Source organism: Ceratina calcarata, unplaced genomic scaffold, assembly GCF_001652005.2.
Source record: "Ceratina calcarata isolate Rehan_Ccalc_2016 unplaced genomic scaffold, ASM165200v1 scaffold379.2, whole genome shotgun sequence".
NCBI lineage: Eukaryota > Metazoa > Arthropoda > Insecta > Hymenoptera > Apidae > Ceratina > Ceratina calcarata.
In genome coordinates this window covers 35,338-54,425 of record NW_017161115.1, presented here as the reverse complement: position 1 = coordinate 54,425, position 19,088 = coordinate 35,338, and the positions used below count along the sequence as shown (strand labels likewise).

The following is a 19,088-nucleotide window of genomic DNA, read 5'->3' as shown; positions in this document are numbered from 1 at the left end:
TTACGATAATTAATATAATTCACAGAGTGTATGTATGCAACTGTGATTGGTTTCCAGGAACAATGAAAAGAATAGATAGAATATAAAGATGAGCAGATTGCATACAATGTATTTAGATATGTACAACAATTACACAATGTGGTATCACTCCTTCCTTTTCCTCTCATTTCGTCTGTATTGGTGTGTTTGTGCGTAACGTATTCATTGACGACTAAAATTGGGGTCAAATTGATTGATTTAAATCATTCTTCTCGATGTGCTCAAGGTCTCGGAATAGCATTTTGGATTAGCTTAAACATTTTAAGTGTCTGTTATAAAAAAATAACAATCATTTACGATCATCTCCTTACACATTAAGGCTTCAAATGTAATTAAATGATAAACACAGAAAAGAGTAATATTTCTATGTATATATATATACACACGTGCAAATATTATCTAACACACATATGCGTACAGCATAGAACAAAAGTTGAAGTACCTTTTCATTACTGTTATCGTCACGCGTATCAACGTCGAAATTTAGCTGCGTCATTGTCACGGTCAGTTTGTAGCGTTCAGATAAAGTCTTACGAAATGATGATACAGAATAAGAGCCGTATGTGTCAGATTTAAGGAGTAATTGATTGCTTTTGCACAATACGAAATAATTATCTTTAACGTGAATTGCAATTTAATATTTCAATTAGTTGCGAAATATTTGTTTCAGGTGTCCAATTCTTAATATAATTAGCTTTTCCGGTAATTGTTACATGCAGACTCATCTCGATAATCTCGTGCGGACAACGGTCGCGAGTAATTAATCTGACAACTTTACTTCAGTAATTTTCACAGCGACGAGGTGGATGACTATGAACATTTTTAACTTGTTGCAATTATAAACCGGTACTAGACCAAGGACAGAAATAGATTTCTTCTTCTAGGCATCTTGTAGGAATAACGTGACATTGATTATCGTATAAAAAATTACGGTTAAAAGGACTAATGTATTCGTTTCGATAGGCGAATAGATCGTACGGGTATATCTATTCGTGCGCATGCATAATAAGAATCGTGCAAACAACGATAGGAGATACGATATGAGATCGTGTTAGAAAATTTATATGAACCTTATATACAGTGTGGAGGACAAAGGATACAAGAAGAAATCGATGAGGTTTTTAGAAAACAATTGGACGATGACCGTGCACAAGAAACAGACAGATTGTTACCCCGCAATCTATACAATCGAATATCCTTATATGGTGATTAAAGTGTAATGTATAATATGTCGTATTTTTAAACACGCTGTCCCGTTAATAACGTGACACTGGTCACAATTAGAAATTCCACGGATCTATATATATATATTTTCATTTTATCGGTTTTTCTTATTCGCAGCCCAGCAAGTTTTAAATATTAAACCGTTATTTCAGAATCGCACGCATGTGTTGTGTGTAAAGAGGGAGGGGGGTGGACATGACGTAATTCATCTTGATTGGGCAAATAAGCCAACAATGTTATAAATGTGAAACCGTTTCGTTTCGGACACAGAACAGTTTACTTTTGCTTGTGAAAGCAACGACTCTGGACGGAGTCTCGGCTTACCACCAGACATTGCATCGTCTTTGCGATATATCATGTAACGTAACAATTGCTCGTTTCTGCGATTCAGTGTCTCACCATCGAGTTCGATCACTCACGGAAGATAATTGTATCTGTTACGCGGTGTGGGCCTTATTTTGTTCAACAAAACTAAGACGAAAACGCGATTAATGCTCCACGAATATACGTACAAGAAGAACAGTGAGGTTGTACATGTATTTTTGTGAAAGATTTAGCTATGGATCAGTTTTGCGGCAATAATTCCAAGTTCTGGGTAAGAACACGTTTCACTTATGCCTTCTATAATTTGTCTAGATCGTTACAACATGTTCGAGCCAAATGCAGATCGTGCTACTTAACAATACAACGAGCGCAACAAGGATACAATTTTATTTTTGTATCAATTGTATTTTATTGAAACAATTTGTTATTTAACAATAGTTGAACTTATACACTGTGCCTTACACAGAGCGATAGTCTGACTAATGACTCGATTAAGTCTGCAGTAAAACTGATAACTGAACCACAAGAACAAAAATGCTGTATTGCATACGTTTTTTCGTTGTAGGATAACAATTTAACATGGAATACAGAGGATCCAGATATCACAGAATGTTTTCAGAAAACCGTGTTGATATGGGTGCCATGCGCGTTCCTATGGCTATTTTCTGCGATAGAAGTTTATTATTTTTTAAATAGCAAAAACAGAAATATTCCATACACATGGTTGTCTGTAACCAAACTAGTACTTATAGGAGCCCTGATTTTACTTAGTATTGTTGACTTAGGATACGCTGTACATAACAGTTCTTACGAAACTGTTAGTAATGTTGATTATTACACACCGTTTATAAAGATTGTTACCTTTGTAAGTGTTATTTATCAGATCTTTGAAGAAGAAACGTTTATCCATGATAGTAATAAATACCATTGCCCCGTTTCCAGATTGTAACAGTTATTTTAGTAATATATAATAAGAAATATGGGATACGATCTTCTGGACTATTATTCTTATTTTGGTTTCTTCTCGTTGTATGCGGAGTTGTTCAATATAGAAGTTTACTGAGGTTATATATAAATAAGGTATGTTCGAATGAGATATAGGAATAATAAGAAAATGGAATAATATCTTTCTTTGTATGCGATTTACTCACAGGGCGAAGTTACTTCCATGTATTACTTTGTATCATACATGATATACTATCCAATAGTGGTACTGTTGTTCTTTTTGAATTTCTTTGTCGACGCTGAGCCTAAATATTCTGAATATCCCAAGGTATTTAAATCTCTATTTTTACTTCTAATGTAATTGTATCCCACTATGAAAGACGTTAAAGAGTAACGTGATCTGTTTGATGTGTCTACAGGTCGAAAGATTGTGTCCAGAGCAGAGCTGCTCTTTTCCAGCAAGAATCTTTTACACATGGTTCGATTCTATGGCTTGGAAAGGTTTTAAGAATCCTTTGGAACCATCACATCTGTGGTCCATGAACCCGGAAGACACGGCTAAAGAAATTGTACCGAAATTCGATAAATATTGGAATAAGAGTTTGCAGAAGAACAATAAGTGAGTGTGATATTTATGAACGTTCGACTATAGAGTTTATACTAAAGTAGTAGAATTGATAAAGAAAGTAGCAGAAAAATTGCGTTACATTAGTAATAAGACATCAATGTACTTTTGCTAACAAGAGTATTTTGGAATTATCTTAGGTAAGTTAATTAAATTATTTACGTGACTCGACGCAAGGAATATAAGCGTAATTTTTGTCGTGTGCTTAGCGTTCAGAGTACCAAGGCGTCATTCAGGAAGGCATCTGGTCAAGTAGATTTTAATAGCGGACAAAAGAAGAAATTGCAATCGGTTTTGCCACCTCTTTGCAAAGCTTTTGGTGCTACATTCTTATTCGGATCGTTACTTAAAGCCGTGCAGGATATTATCATTTTTGCTAGTCCCCAGATACTGAAGTGAGTGAAACGAAAATTTCTACAGGGCAGAATTATAATTAAATGTTATATTTAAACGTGTAATCTTTAATTCAGATTACTTATCGCTTTCATTGAGGGTCGCGAACCACTGTGGAAAGGTTATTTCTACGCGGTTCTGCTACTGATCACAGCTACGCTTCAAACGTTAATTTTGTCACAATATTTTCACCGTATGATGTTGGTCGGATTACGGGCGCGGACTGCGTTAATCGCAGCGATTTACCGAAAAGCATTGAGAATGTCTAACGCCGCTAGAAAGGAGTCGACAGTCGGCGAGATAGTGAACCTGATGTCGGTGGACGCACAAAGATTTATGGATTTAATGGCGTATATAAACACGATTTGGTCCGCACCGTTGCAAATAGCTTTAGCACTGTATTTTCTGTGGGGCATACTAGGGCCGGCCGTGCTCGCTGGTCTGGCCGTTTTACTTATTCTGATTCCGATAAACTTGTTGATAACAAATAGAGTTAAGACGTTACAAACTAAACAAATGAAGTTCAAGGATGAGAGAGTTAAACTGATGAACGAAGTACTTAACGGCATAAAAGTACTAAAGTTGTACGCGTGGGAACCATCGTTCGAGGAACAAATATTGAGGATACGTACGAAAGAAATGAAAGTACTTAAGGAAACGGCGTACCTCAATGCTGAGACAAGTTTCATCTGGTCTTTCAGCCCGTTTTTAGTAAGTTTTTCAAATAAAATTCTTTCAACGGATACGACTATCTTGCTTATTTTCATTGGTTTCGTTTGTTTATAATTATAATAGGTATCGCTGGTATCTTTCGCGACGTATGTACTTATAGACGAGAACAATCGCTTAGACAGCACCGTTGCTTTTGTTTCGCTCAGTCTTTTCAATATCTTAAGGTTTCCTCTGTCTATGCTACCTATGATGATCAGTAACATGGTCCAGGTAAATAAAGAAATCTTTTATTTAATTGAAACATATAAAACATCGTTCAAACATTCTGATACAATGTGTATAATACGTGTAGACTTGGGTCTCTGTGAAACGTATTGACAAATTCATGAACGTAGAAGAGTTGGATCCAAATAACGTGCAACACGATCCATCAGAACGTAAGCTATTAATAATTAAAGTACAGGCGTTAGACATTGGGAATATTATGTAAATGCGTCGTATTAATTGAATTTAGCATGTGCGTTATTAATTGAGAATGGCACTTTCGCGTGGGATTTGGAAAGTATCGATAGGCCAACGCTGAAGAATATCAATCTCCAAGTGGAACAAGGCCAGTTGATAGCTGTCGTTGGGACCGTAGGATCAGGGAAAAGTTCCCTTGTATCGGCGCTTCTCGGAGAGATGGACAAAATAAGTGGCAGAGTCAATACGAGAGTAAGAGCATATACTTTTGTTTGAACGATAAAATGAGGTGATGAGATTGAACGTATGACGGAAACATACGAGATACTAATCCAAGATACTAATGTTTGTCTCGCATGCAACAGGGTTCCATCGCATATGTCTCTCAACAAGCATGGATTCAAAATGCGTCGCTGCAAGATAATATATTGTTCGGAAAAACATTGAACAAAAATGTATACAACCGCGTGGTCGAGTCGTGCGCGTTAAATCCAGACTTGAAAATCCTACCCGCGGGCGATCAAACTGAGATCGGTGAAAAGGGTATAAATTTATCCGGCGGACAGAAACAGAGAGTAGCATTGGCAAGAGCAGTGTACAGTGACTCTGATATCTATTTTCTGGATGACCCGTTGAGTGCAGTCGATTCGCATGTCGGAAAACATATATTCGAAAATGTAATTGGCTCTAGTGGTCTGCTTAAGAAAAAAACGAGACTATTAGTCACCCATGGTATTACTTATTTACCAGAAGTTGATAACATCATTGTTCTTAAAGATGGCGAAATAACAGAAGTTGGAACTTACAAGCAACTTCTAGAGAAAAGGGGAGCCTTTTCTGAATTTTTAGTTCAACATCTTCAAGAAGGTATGTATCGGTTCCCCGAACTTTCGCGCGCGTGCCCGGTTCTATCGATCGGGGGATCTATATTAATTTTTAATTATATTTTTCATGAATCTAAGTTGGAAATCGTAAGTCAGTGAAAAAAGTAATTACGATTCCTTTTCCTACTTCAATTTGTGTGATTGTCCAGAAAATGGTTTATATTGCATTTGGCTTGTGATATTAGAGTATGAAGGATGTTAGTATTCTTTGCGATTTGCTATTATAAAAACTTATCAGCCAGCTTAGTACACGAAGTAACACCGTTAGTTTTTTAGTACTATTTCGGTAGTGTAATTACTTTTGTCCAAGAGAAACTAATATTGTACATTCGTTGCGATGATTCAAAAGCAAAAAATTATTGGGGCAACTATGAATTTGTACTTACAACTATAAATGCAACGAATCGACAGTATACATGAAATTCCAAGTATTCCTGTACGACGCATGTTAACTTTCGATCAGAGACTTACAGAAATCAACTAATCATAGTTTCGTTATTTACATTTTTATGTACAACTGCATCTTATTATTTTTTGATCTTACGCTGTAATTTGTTCGTTTGATACGTGTTATAATACGCGTTGGCTTACATTGTTTTTCTTAACGCATTTAAAGCTGTACACGATCAAGAGGAAGCGGAAGCAGACTTGCAAGAAATTAAACAACAATTAGAATCTACGATAGGGCCTGCTGAATTACAACAGAAATTGGCAAGAGGTAAATCGAGAACGTCTGAGAGCCAAAGTGAATCCGGTTCTATAGCCGATAGAAGATCCGTGAATGGTTCATTAAAACGGTAAATTAATTAGATACATATAATTTGTGTAATGTTCATGTAACAACGTTTCTTTCTCATTCGGATGTACTTTTGAAAATCTTTTAGGCAGTATTCTACGGATAGCCAACAACTTAATTATAAAAGTATGAAAGAATTGTCGTTGACGCAACCTAAGGCAGGCGAGAAATTGATAGAAGTGGAGAAAACCGAAATCGGCAGTGTAAGTTGCGGTCCATTTCGTTTCGTGAAACAAGTGTCAACCGTATTGTTAACATTTTTATCGTTTCCATCGTTAAGGTGAAATGGCGTGTCTATTCTTATTACTTCAAATCGATCGGATGGTTTTTATCAGTAATGACCATCGTAATGAACGCCATGTTTCAAGGATTCAGCATTGGTTCAAATTCTTGGCTGAGTGTATGGTCGAACGATAACTTGACCGACGCCAACAATACGTTCGATAAATCCAGGCAAGATATGTATCTGGGCGTCTATGGTGGGCTCGGACTTGTACAAGGTACGTTTCTAAAAAAAAATGTACATTTCCGTGTAGTTCAACGTAATAGAACTTTTACACTTAGTTTCTAGAATTAGGATTTTATGAAAGACTAACTGCAGAGGTAAGCTTAGTTTCCTGAACCTCATCAGAGATATTATAGCGACTGATCAATTTCTAATTAATTGAGAAGCATGTTCCTTCACAGATTACACAGTTTTGAGAGACTTATAATTATTACTTTGTTCCCGAACGATTTTCTTTACGGTCTAAATTCAACCAAAACCAAATTTATTGAAACCATATAAGATATTTCATTTATATATGTATGCTACGATGCTAGCGGGAGTGCGGTTTGCTGTGTCGATACTATATATAGATTCATGAGTACGTTACAGCTTCGTAGAGATATATGTTTAAGCGCAATTATTTTTATCGTTCAACAGTAATTATTTTCATGCCGCATGTATTCAATTATTTTCACTCGCTATTTATTCTATTCACGTGTATGCAAAAGCTGCAACGTTTGTACATAATATATTTGGGCATGATGTAACGAGATAACAAAACTTATCACCCGAGCTCTCAAGGTACAAATTTTATGTCGTTCACATCATCACTCTATCACGGTGTTTGGTAAAATCATACGACGATTCGACCGTCTGTGTCATTCGATGTAACATATATATGTATGTGTTTCGTTTAACATTACTTCATAATAATCGTTGTCAAATGCCTGAGACAAATTCCGTTTGATGTCACACAGTCGTTTCAGAAAAAAGATAATTTATGATACATTGTCACCTAATCGTTTTCTGAGCAAATGAAGAAATATGCAAATTTTTAATTTATGAGGAAAAAGAGGAAACCAGTTGAAAAAGCGACAGAGCGAAGACTTGACATTAAGGGGCATATCTCACGGAATGGGCAGACAACACTAACGATAATAACATACGCATAGCATGTTTATCGATTCATGTAATCAACCTGTATTGCTTGTTTATACAGAAAAGCAAATTTAGATAAGACACACATTATTTATGTTTTAATATTTGATAACGATCAATAATAGTTTCAATGCATCTCAATACATGTGTGACTGCGGAAAGGAACTTGCACGTTACGTTGGAGAAATAACGATAACGAAAAACGACATTATTACCATTGATAGTCTGTACTTTTATCTCTAATAATATGTGTATAGTACAACTAATGCAAGTACCGATGCAACTCTGATGTTGTAAATGTCGGATTTAATGATACATGAAAGATATCACCGATCGTTGTAGGCCTGACAGTACTTGGAGGTGGGTTATTCTTGGCAAAGGGAACGATACGCTCTTCCGCGCAACTCTTCGAGAATACGTTGCAACGTGTTCTCCGGAATCCGATGTCGTTCTTTGACAAAACACCCACCGGTCGAATTCTTAGCCGACTCTCTAAAGACACCGATGTCATTGATAATGCGCTACCATTAATACTGCGTTCTTGGATTACTTGCCTTTTGGGGGTATGATATACTTTCATGTTGTAAAACATTGTGCTTCAGAAAATACTTGACTCACGTTACAGAAATTATAAATTAAGTTTGTGTGTCACTTAACGCGCGATTACTCTGATCATTTATACTCGATTATACTGCTCTTAGTATTGTAAATTTGTCACATTGAAGAATATCAGCTTCGGAAGGAAGAAACAGAAGAAAAAAAAAAGAGTTACAAATAATTGCATGTACTAAGCGGTAACTTGAAAGCTTTTGAATCATAATTATTTTATTCATTAATCTACCCGTAATGTACGTGTACTCCAAATAACTTCCATGTCTGAAGGGCTTGAGTAATATTCTATAAACTATCTATGCAATGATTTATTAGTAGTAGTAGTAGAGAGCTACGGTATAATGGTACAATCGTATTTAGTAAGGTGATGGACACAATTATACGACCATACTTTTATACTTGAGTAGTAAGAGGGAAATATTGCTTGTGCCTGAACGTAGTACGCATTCACCGTTGTTCTGTACATATCCAAGTGTTGAATGTCTCTGATTTTCCTATATGCATTGACCTGTTGATTCGTGGCTTGCATGTCTGTCCACAGCAAACTTCACTACCTCGTAATAACATGAGACAGAGTCTGATTCCTGCATATTTTTGATTCATCGTCAATCTGTAACTGTTAAAAGTCGTAGAAGAGGACTTCTAACGTTATGAACGACTACTTTGTTCTCTGTCGGAGTATCGAATGGAGGGGCGACTGACATGAATGCCTTAGATCTCTTTTGAACTTCGGCATGTTTGTGCCCCACAGAATTTTGTTACAGAAGATAGTTACAATGAAAAGAAATCATGTCTGATGTTGTAGCGATCGCGAGTTTTTTCTGCGATTTGGCACCGCAGCTGGGTTGCTGGCTGGCTGCTCGCCAGATGCACATTGTGATGCTGCGTTCTGTGATGCGTGCTCCGTTGACGTTCTTTGACACGACTCCTACTGGTCGTGTCATCGCCAGGTTTGCTAAAGACATCGACGTGCTGGACACATCTCTTCCTCAGCAAATTTCTGATAGCATCTATTGTTTGTTTGAGGTAAATCCATCGGAATGAATTCTGAGCCAATTTTGAGGCGACTGGCTGTTATTATTTCCTTTGTATAGTTCCATCAATTCATAATTTATTGGATTTTCATATTTCCATTTCGTCAAAGAGTCGATGCTACTTTGATACAACGAATACTTGGTCCATTTTATATAGAGTTTAACTGTGAAACGATACGTCGTAAATCGGTTCCTTATTAAATCAATTCAATTTTAGAATACATACACAGTTTCTGGTATAAGCTGACATCGAGTATAATTGTGTCCATTTAAATAAATGGTAATTCTATGTTACAATTAGTAGCGAATATAAAGGAAAGTCTGTGCCTGCGGTGAATGATAGGAGATTGCGCGCGGGGCGCGAGCATTAATTACTTTCAACGATTAGATCTGTGTGTTCAATTTTATATTGGTGTTTAGAAATATAGGTGATGGGTGTTTCACTTGACAACAGTGCATGCTCATTGATTCGTCGTCGATTATTTGATTCTCGAAGTTGATTTATACTGTTGCATTTATATTATTATATATTTCTTTACGTGTATATGTGGTCATCTATTTTCTGTTGTACGTCGTTCTTGCGTTTTCGTTTCTGTACGAGCCGATTCTCTCCACATCCGAGTATGTTATATTCATGTTTATTACAGGTGCTTGCTACCCTAGTGGTAATAAGTTTTAGTACTCCACTGTTTATTGCGGTAATATTACCGATAGGTATAATCTATTACCTCGTTCAACGTATGTACGTTGCATCGTCAAGACAGTTGAAACGTTTAGAGTCCGTTTCAAGATCCCCCATTTATTCGCACTTCAGTGAAACTGTTTCTGGTACGTAAAATTCCATCGTCAATGAATTATGACTAACACGTCTCTCGTATTATCATTGTAAAAATCTGATTCTTCTATCCATCAGGAGCACAAATGATTAGGGCGTTTAAGGTGCAAGAACGATTCATCAAAGAATCGGAGAGTAAAGTAGATTTTAATCAAGTATGCTACTATCCAAGTATAATTGCAAACAGGTATGAATCGTTTTTTGATCGAGAGTGGTGCGCCACGTTAGGATCGACGTAATAACATTTATTCCTTATTTTATTACAGGTGGTTAGCAGTGCGTTTAGAGATGGTTGGAAATTTAATTATCTTCTTTTCTGCACTGTTCGCTGTATTAAATAGAGATACGATAGAATCTGGTATAGTCGGTCTATCCGTCAGTTATGCGTTACAAGTAAGATGAAAAGTTTCAAATATAACGAACGAACGTGTGATCTATTTTCGGGACGATGTTTAATGAGAATTAAATTACTACGCCAGGTCACTCAAACGTTAAATTGGCTGGTACGTATGACCTCCGACGTTGAAACCAATATCGTTGCAGTGGAAAGAATAAAAGAGTACGGGGAAACTCCTCAAGAGGCAGCATGGAAAAATCCGGATTTCGGACCACCGAAAGAATGGCCTGTTGAAGGGAAAGTCGAGTTCAAGGATTACAAAGTCCGTTACAGGGAAGGCTTGGAGCTTGTACTGCGGGGAGTATCATTTGCCGTCGAAGGTGGAACGAAAGTCGGCATCGTCGGTAGAACCGGTGCCGGGAAATCGTCTTTGACGTTAGGCCTGTTTAGAATAATAGAAGCAGCTGACGGAAAGATATTCATCGACGGTATTGATATTTCGAAATTGGGACTTCACGATCTTAGGTCCAGATTAACTATCATTCCTCAAGATCCAGTATTGTTCTCTGGAACTTTGAGAATGAATTTAGATCCTTTTCAAAATCATACTGACGACGAAATTTGGAGAGCTTTGGAACACGCGCATCTTAAAACTTTCGTAAAGGGTGAGTGTACACGATCTTTCTAATTGAATACTGTTGTCAAGTTGTACAAGTGTGAAAATTATAACGTGTCTCGGATTCTGTCAGGGTTACCGGCTGCCCTCTTACACGAAGTGTCCGAAGGAGGAGAGAATTTGAGTATCGGTCAACGGCAGTTGATATGTTTAGCAAGAGCGTTGCTACGAAAAACTAAAGTATTAATACTCGACGAGGCGACAGCCTCGGTTGATTTAGAAACAGACGATTTAATCCAGACGACGATCAGGCAAGAATTCGGGGATTGCACAGTACTTACAATAGCTCATAGGCTCAATACGATTCTTGATTCGGACAGGTACGTCTTATATAAAACTGTGACGCGGCGATGAAAAGGATTGTGTCATTAAATGTCGAAATTATTTCACAGGGTCATTGTCCTGGATAATGGGCGTATCATGGAATACGATTCTCCTGATAAATTACTACGCGACACGTCTAGTTTGTTTAACAGTATAGCTAAAGATGCAGGCCTTGCACCCTAAAAACGTGTGATACTACGAATATCACGACGAACACACTGTACAAGCAATAAAAGAAACGATGATCATTTTTAAATCACGATAAAATAATCCGGCAAGAAATTATAAGTAAAAGGAAAGTATATATAGCAGCAATTCGTTTACTACTTAGGAAACTCTAAATACATATGCTTAGCCCTGGATGAATCAAAAACATTTTTCGTAGGGAAACAATTCTCAATCGAGTCTTATATTTGAATAATATCGAGCACAGCCCATACGTAAAGTACTGCCATTTTAGCGGCATGATCTCTTGCCGAGTAACATAAGTTTTTAAACGTGTACACACATTGTTTTAATAATTTAAAAAAAGAAGTAAAAACGAAACATCACGGGCTCACACGAAGTACGAAATTTAAGCAACGTACAAAATACTACAGTATTTTTTAGTTTTATCTCCATGAAACTTTTTATTGTGTTCATTACGTTTTTTTTTACTTTTTATTGCAACATCACATGTATACGTATATTTATAGTATTATTTGCGTTCTGTTTTTAACTCGTCTTTTAAAAAAAAAAGTTGTTATTCAAACCGGTACAGTCTGTTGAATATGTATGTTTGTGTGCTACGTATGTACTTTACACCGATATTTATGCACTTGAAAAAAATTAAAAAGTAACATTTTTATAAAACAATCCTTTTTGGGTTCTGTTCCTATTATTTAATGTTCTATTTCTGATATTATAAACGAGACATATTGTACTCTGTATATGCTAAGCAAAAACGAGGTAATAAATTTTGCTAGTGCCATGCAATCTGTGAATGAGTATAGAGAAAAATTAATCGACACCTGTCTGTGTGTGAACTGCTATTTTCTGTCTTATCATCGTACTGAACTTCGTGAAATCATCTATCTAACGTACAGCTGGTATGGCACTAAACAAAAACTGAAGAAGCAATCTCTTCGCACGAAAATAATTGTATTTTTTTAGCATATTATAGACACTGTACATATAATATAATTTGTACTTAAGATGGTTCATAAATCTCTGTTGTTACGTTCGCAGGAATATTTATACAAAAGGAAATTAGATCTTGACCATTGCTACTTTGCCTCTTCCTGTCACGTGAAATTAGATATTTCGGATAACGTACATAAATTATTGTCACAGTTTACTACCGAGGCTATAGAGAGTTCTCTTTATGAAAAGCAAGACAAGAATTAATATTATATATAATAATATTACACTTGAAACCAGTATAAATTGTATAAAGAGTCAATAAAATTTCATTTTATTCGTCTCGTCTTTTTATTCACTCTTCACTTTTGGTAATCACGACAAAGTGGTCGTTGAAGACATTGATTTATTAAAACAGTAATTCGACTAAGAGCGAGCACAGTTTGTTCACTTATGCATTACGTGAATTTGTTTAGAGAATTCTCTGAACGAAACAACGCGACGTTCGAGATACATATACGTAAGTATAATAAAGGTAAACGTAGATATACGCTACGTAAAAACACGATATACATATATAAAATATAATACTATTTTTATTTAAACTACTCGTCAATATATATTGTATGCACATGTGTATATGTAGTCCAGATTGTTTCATTTACACCCGTATGAATAAATCCCGATTGCAAATATTTGTTAAATGCCGAAACAAAACTGGTACAAAAGGACGAGAATCGTTACGGAGCATCGATAGTCGATGCGATATTAAAAACAAAGCTTCCCTACACTGATTTATACAATTATACTATAACTTTTTCTGCATATTTCTCTGGTGTAACGGACATTCCTGCCCCCGAGCATATCAACGCAATTGTGAAGCTTCGGCTAGAACAGCTGCTAGATGTTTTAAACGAGAAAAAAATATATGTACATGCACACCGACGTAGTTATTATGAAACTGACAAAGGTACACATTAACGTGTGTAGTATAGTAGTCCTTTGGTACTAATAAATTTATTAATTTAAGATCGAATAATACATTCAAATGCTAATTATTATGTACCAGACGTTACTCGTTCTTTTTATCTGCCTCTTTTTTTGGACAGTCTTTAATAGCTTCTCGTTTCTTCTCGCTGGCTAACTTAGCTTCCATCTCGCCAGAGAAACCGAATTCATTTACTCTAGTATGATCAGTTTTGTATATCCATCTTTGGTATAAAAATATGAAGAAAACTATGTCATCGCGGAAGCAACCAATTCTGTATAACGTCGGCATTTTTATAACAAATGCGAACATGTCGTCGATAAAGGTATTTATGAATTTATAAGACATCATACGCCACGGAAGATGCGCGACGCTTTTCATTTTATAATTAATAAATAATTGTGGCGTCATCATAATGAATCCGAACGTTAATAAGAACCCGTAGAGCATACTGAGAACCCAGGAATACCATCCTTTATGTTCCAAATACATTAACGAGTAGATCGCGTATCCACCCAGAAGAGGGAAAAGGGTCCAAGATAGATACTTGAAAGCTAGTCTATCGTACTCCTTCGTGGAAGATTCTACGTACGATCCTTTGTCGTGGAAAGTTATTTTTGGAAAGATACCGAGTACCTTCGAACTTTTGTCGACACTGATATCTATCACCTTGTTAATTTTCCATATTTCTATACATAAACCAATGGCACAGCTGATTCGAACGACCGTGTTCGTCTCGTTATCGAGAACGTACAACAAAACGATGAGTGATTGAAACACATTGAAGAATACAGATCGAACGGAAAGTCCTTCCAACGAATTACGATTGTTCCAGAATTGGATATCTGGAAACATATATATATAGTAACATCTTTGAACGTTCTTTGGATCGAACGGTATTGTATGTTTTAAAAGTGCAGACCGACTCTTACCATTTTTAAATGCTAAAAATTCAAGTACGCTATGTAATATCGATATAATTATAGTAAGACCCAAGAGATAGGGATTTGTTTCCAACAACGTTTCTTTCAAAGTATCCTGATCGTTATCATCTTCATCTACAGAATCTCCTGTAATGAATTATTATCAAAAAATCTGACTTTTAAAATCGTTTGTCGTTAGTGAACGACACCATGTACCCATGAGAGAAGATGTCCATTTATTTCTCATTGTTTGAGCTGCATAAATTTGCCATTTAAACAACGATATTGGCTGATAAGTTAATCTAAGTTCAAGCTCTTTTATAGTATTGTTCAAAGGTTGATAGTCTCTTTGCATATTCCAAAAATCGTTCATATATATTACAGGCTTGTAAAATTTTTCGCCAGGCAAAAACTGAATATCTGTCGAAATCAAGAATGATTTGCGTATATAGAATTTATTTACCAGTTAAACTAATTTTACGCGACTAAGTAACTCACATGTATCTAAAGGTGGCGATACTTGACCGTACACCCAATTAGTTTGATCCGTTACTAAATTAACAGTTAAATTTGGATGCCAGTGAGATACATATTCCTGGTTCATCGACTCAGCTTTCTACAGTGTAAATTGTAACATTTTTATATATCGTAGAGTATGTTCTATCATTGATTTACGATGTATACGTACTTCGATCTCCTCTTTAGTCGCTGTCGTCTCACCAGTCAACAAATTATGCTTTCTCTGATATCGAATTTTTTTAAATTTATTCAACATTTTTCTAGAATACGACATGGATGCTCCTGCATACAAGTATTTAGGATTGGGAGTTTTCCCAGTTTTTGTAACGTACACGTGAAGATATATGGATCCATTGTTTTTTAATTGATCAGACGCTGTAAATTTATGAATCATCACTTTCGATCCATCTTTATCTGGTCCACTGTACCAATCCCCGTATATTAATCCTTTTTCCAACCATATTAAACTTCTTGGATCGTCGAATTGCTCGAAATTCTCTGATTCTGACAAGTAAACGTGCAAATCGAACAATGTACCGTTCTTAAATAAATTTACAGCCGGCTGATGCGTTGGATTCGCAACGCCGGAGGTTGGAGAATAGTCGGTCTGAATCCGTCTGAACAGATGACTGATACAATAAATAATGAGGACACGTATAATTAACGATTTTGTTATTGCAAAAAACGACTCCAGCCGCGTTGGTTGGTATTTTCTCCTTTGTTCGTCAATTTCCGCGTTTATCTATATGTACAAATAAAAGAACGAATTAAACGGACGAACGAATGAAATTATGATTAAAATGTGCGACATCATCATTGTCATCGAAGAAAACAGGTTGCAGCGGCTATCTCCACGTACTATACGTGTATCGCAAACAATGATCGTTCATGGCAGGTGTAAATAACTTGATTCGACGTTTATTCAGAATGAGCTTTCGGGTTAACGTATATCGAGTACAAGTCCACGTTAAAATCATTGATACAAAACGAAAATTCATTACTTTCAAGTAGAGCAAGATAAATGTGTTTGACAAGAAAAATTGAACAGGATGATTTAATAGAAAAAAGTTTAGACGCACATCTCGTTCCTCGTTGTTCCTCGCAGAAACTAATTCTCCGTTTTGTTGATTATTATCCATTGTTTCCCTGATCTCTACTTCTTTACGATCGAAATCATCATTTTCACTGCCCACCATTTTTCTGTTCAGATTGTTTCTTCTCTACTGACTATCACACGTTTTCAGATGGAGTCACATGTACCGGATATACGCTGCCAGAGAGGAAATGAGAGTGCTCAGTGCTCACGGCCGGGTTTTGCGCATAGAGTCTATACTAACTCTATGGTTTTGCGTGTTCCCCTCTTCGACCATATACAGGGTGTCCCAGAACTAGTGTAAGATATTGAAATGGGAGGTTCCTGACGCAATTCTAAACAACATTTTCCTTTGCGAAAAAGTTGTCCGAGGGGTGGTTAAGGAGTTATTAATAAAAAACCCCGACCAATGAGAGCGCTCAGCTGGCGCGAGCTCCGGCTCGGGAGCGTTGGCTCGCGGCCGGACTCTTGGCTTTTGACGCGTGAACAAGCGCTCTGCTTAATACGAAGCGGTTTAAGAAAATAACGAATAATAAACTACATGAATGACAATGCAAGGAAATAAATAGCAATTAATACATTTTACTGTACAGATTAGACATACCCATTCAACCGCAGCACATGCTCCGAGGAATCATGGTCAGTGGGTCAGAGTACCGATTTTTACCGCTCGTAGGTAAAACAGATGGTCGGCCACAGCTGATGTTCAGAGCAGGTCAATGACCTGCACTTGCTGTTCTCTTCCTTCCGCGATCACAGTCCCTTTCTCACTGTTAATTCTTTCTATTTTACGTCTTCTTTTTCACTTTTACTTTATACTCTGCACTGTACGATTATTTTTATTTCAAACGGGTTCGAAAAGAAAAAGTGAAAGTTTATTATTCGTTATTTTCTTAAACCGCTTCGTATTAAGCAGAGCGCTTGTTCACGCGTCAAAAGCCAAGCGTCCGGCCGCGAGCCAACGCTCCCGAGCCGGAGCTCGCGCCAGCTGAGCGCTCTCATTGGTCGGGGTTTTTTATTAATAACTCCTTAACCACCCCTCGGACAACTTTTTCGCAAAGGAAAATGTTGTTTAGAATTGCGTCAGGAACCTCCCATTTCAATATCTTACACTAGTTCTGGGACACCCTGTATATNTTAAAAAGAAAACGTAAAAACTGTAGAGATTTAGACTTACCTCTTCATTCTATACAATAATAATATTCTAAATTGATTTTGAAGTCAAATTTATTATTTTGTGTACAATTTGGGGATTATCGGGCGTTATACGCCCAGTAGAATAAACACACTTTAAATTCCAAATTGGGTTTCATTTATTTTTATTCAATTTACATCCTGTCTCAACCTTCTCCTCCTCGAATATCCGGATCCCGTTAGGTCTCCACCTAACACATTAAATTATTGATAAATCGATGTACAATTTGAGGTACAGAAATTCTAATCTAGACTCTTGTACCTCGCTGAAAGAAACTTGAAATATCAAATTTACAAACTTGTTCCTATCTGTCTTAGAAATTTCATTCTCCATAACAAAAGTCTATGTTAAATTAGAAATACGAAACGAAAAAGGATGGGCATAGGGTAATAAGAATACAAACAGTTGCGACGAATCAGCTTAAAGTTCGTCTGTCACTGTTTCAAATCGATCCAAGTATTCTATTTGTTCTTTCTTTTCTAATATCAACTTCTCTACTTTCGGTGTTAAATGAATTCCAACCAACTTGAATACCGCAGTTGATATTCCAATATCTTTCCGACTTTGCGTTCTTTTGATCTTTCTCTCCAGCATGTGTAGCTTCTCAATGTGAAATCATGTGCATTCTATTAGAATAATTAGAACGACGTTTCAAATTGTGCTGATTACTGAAGTACAATGTATGTACATCCTGGACAAGTTATAAGTCGCATCAACGATTTGTATAAAAAATTTATGTAACAATTTTTATTAAAAATTACCTTACGGCAGTCCACTCCGCCGGAGTAATGCCACTGAACGGGGCATCGGCATCGTACCCAGGGATCTCGTACTCACGCGGCGTTCGATAACTAATCGCGAACGCACTATAGCCTCGGCGAGCCTTGGGTTCGGCTCGCGTCGGCTCGTAGCACGGGCCGACCGGACGGACTATGAAGGGTCGAACGAGCCGTCGCCGTCACTGGCCGAACGGGCCAAAGTATCCTATTTCTCGTTATCGCAAAGCCCACTCGGCCCTTAGTGGAGGGAGAAACGGGCCGCCGGCTTGGTCCGTGCAGAACTTTGTGGAGGGGCAAATTCTCGGTGGCTCCCGTCCTCAACCTGGTATCTCTGATCGTACCGCGCCGAAAAGCGTGCACATTGCAAAATTTTCAAATAATCAGTTGAATGTACTTTACACATTTCGCTGTGCTTTCCCTCATTGAATTTACTTCGTAACTGATAGTACAACTTGGAAAGAATTTATACTACCGCTAGACTGCCTAATCTGATACGAAAGCATTTGAGATTGCATATTGATGCAATCAATATTTTTAAAGAAGTTACATGTGAGACATAATTCCAAAGGCAAATGAAATAAGAACATCATTACAGCCAAGAGGATGAGAAGATAAGTTAGAAGATAAAAGAAGTACAGCTGATAAAACAGAATATTCTCAGTCAGTAGAAATAATTGATACCACGGAGAATCGCGAAAAATGGAGAACAGCTGCGAAGTGAAGATAGAGAATGAAAAGGAAAGATAGAAAATATCGTAACTAAGGCACAAAATGACTATTTATTAATGTCAAAATGTTAAGAATAAATATAGAAATAGTAAGTAATAAGTATTACAGTGTTTCACGTTATGTTACATCGTTAAG

General features: G+C 36.8%; 2 protein-coding genes and 1 long non-coding RNA gene across 7 annotated transcripts; 1 reads left to right on the top strand and 2 right to left on the bottom strand.

Annotated features, from left to right (window-relative positions):
* Window positions 1–81: 81 nt before the first annotated feature.
* Window positions 82–852, bottom strand: LOC113464464 (uncharacterized). Its single transcript, XR_003389321.1, has 2 exons — window positions 482–852; window positions 82–308 (listed from the first exon to the last, which is right to left on the bottom strand). It is a non-coding gene; the product is annotated as an uncharacterized LOC113464464 (long non-coding RNA).
* MRP (Multidrug-Resistance like Protein 1) lies at window positions 844–11,878 on the top strand. 5 transcript variants are annotated; one of them, XM_018026247.2, is made up of 24 exons: window positions 844–1,244; window positions 1,416–1,858; window positions 2,153–2,452; window positions 2,530–2,667; window positions 2,741–2,860; window positions 2,952–3,151; window positions 3,277–3,297; window positions 3,367–3,552; window positions 3,628–4,261; window positions 4,346–4,492; window positions 4,575–4,659; window positions 4,737–4,936; window positions 5,050–5,551; window positions 5,647–5,655; window positions 6,185–6,365; window positions 6,453–6,567; window positions 6,645–6,864; window positions 8,133–8,353; window positions 10,084–10,264; window positions 10,350–10,458; window positions 10,538–10,664; window positions 10,751–11,273; window positions 11,358–11,604; window positions 11,677–11,878. In XM_018026247.2, exons 2-24 carry the CDS (start codon window positions 1,823–1,825, stop codon window positions 11,789–11,791), a joined length of 4,617 nt encoding a protein of 1,538 aa, XP_017881736.1. In that variant the 5' UTR covers window positions 844–1,244; window positions 1,416–1,822; the 3' UTR covers window positions 11,792–11,878. The 5 variants fall into 5 exon arrangements, with proteins under 5 accessions (XP_017881736.1, XP_017881737.1, XP_017881742.1 ...); XM_018026248.2 differs by lacking the exons at window positions 844–1,244; window positions 8,133–8,353 and adding an exon at window positions 9,208–9,428 and having other exon boundaries at window positions 1,405–1,858; XM_018026250.2 differs by lacking the exons at window positions 844–1,244; window positions 3,277–3,297 and having other exon boundaries at window positions 1,411–1,858.
* An 853-nt stretch (window positions 11,879–12,731) lies between these two features.
* LOC108625908 (cleft lip and palate transmembrane protein 1 homolog) lies at window positions 12,732–16,439 on the bottom strand. Its single transcript, XM_018026255.2, has 6 exons — window positions 16,237–16,439; window positions 15,327–15,899; window positions 15,137–15,254; window positions 14,855–15,058; window positions 14,648–14,785; window positions 12,732–14,560 (listed from the first exon to the last, which is right to left on the bottom strand). The coding sequence occupies exons 1-6, from the start codon at window positions 16,351–16,353 to the stop codon at window positions 13,800–13,802; spliced, it is 1,911 nt and encodes a 636-aa protein (XP_017881744.1). The 5' UTR covers window positions 16,354–16,439; the 3' UTR covers window positions 12,732–13,799.
* Window positions 16,440–19,088: the final 2,649 nt, after the last annotated feature.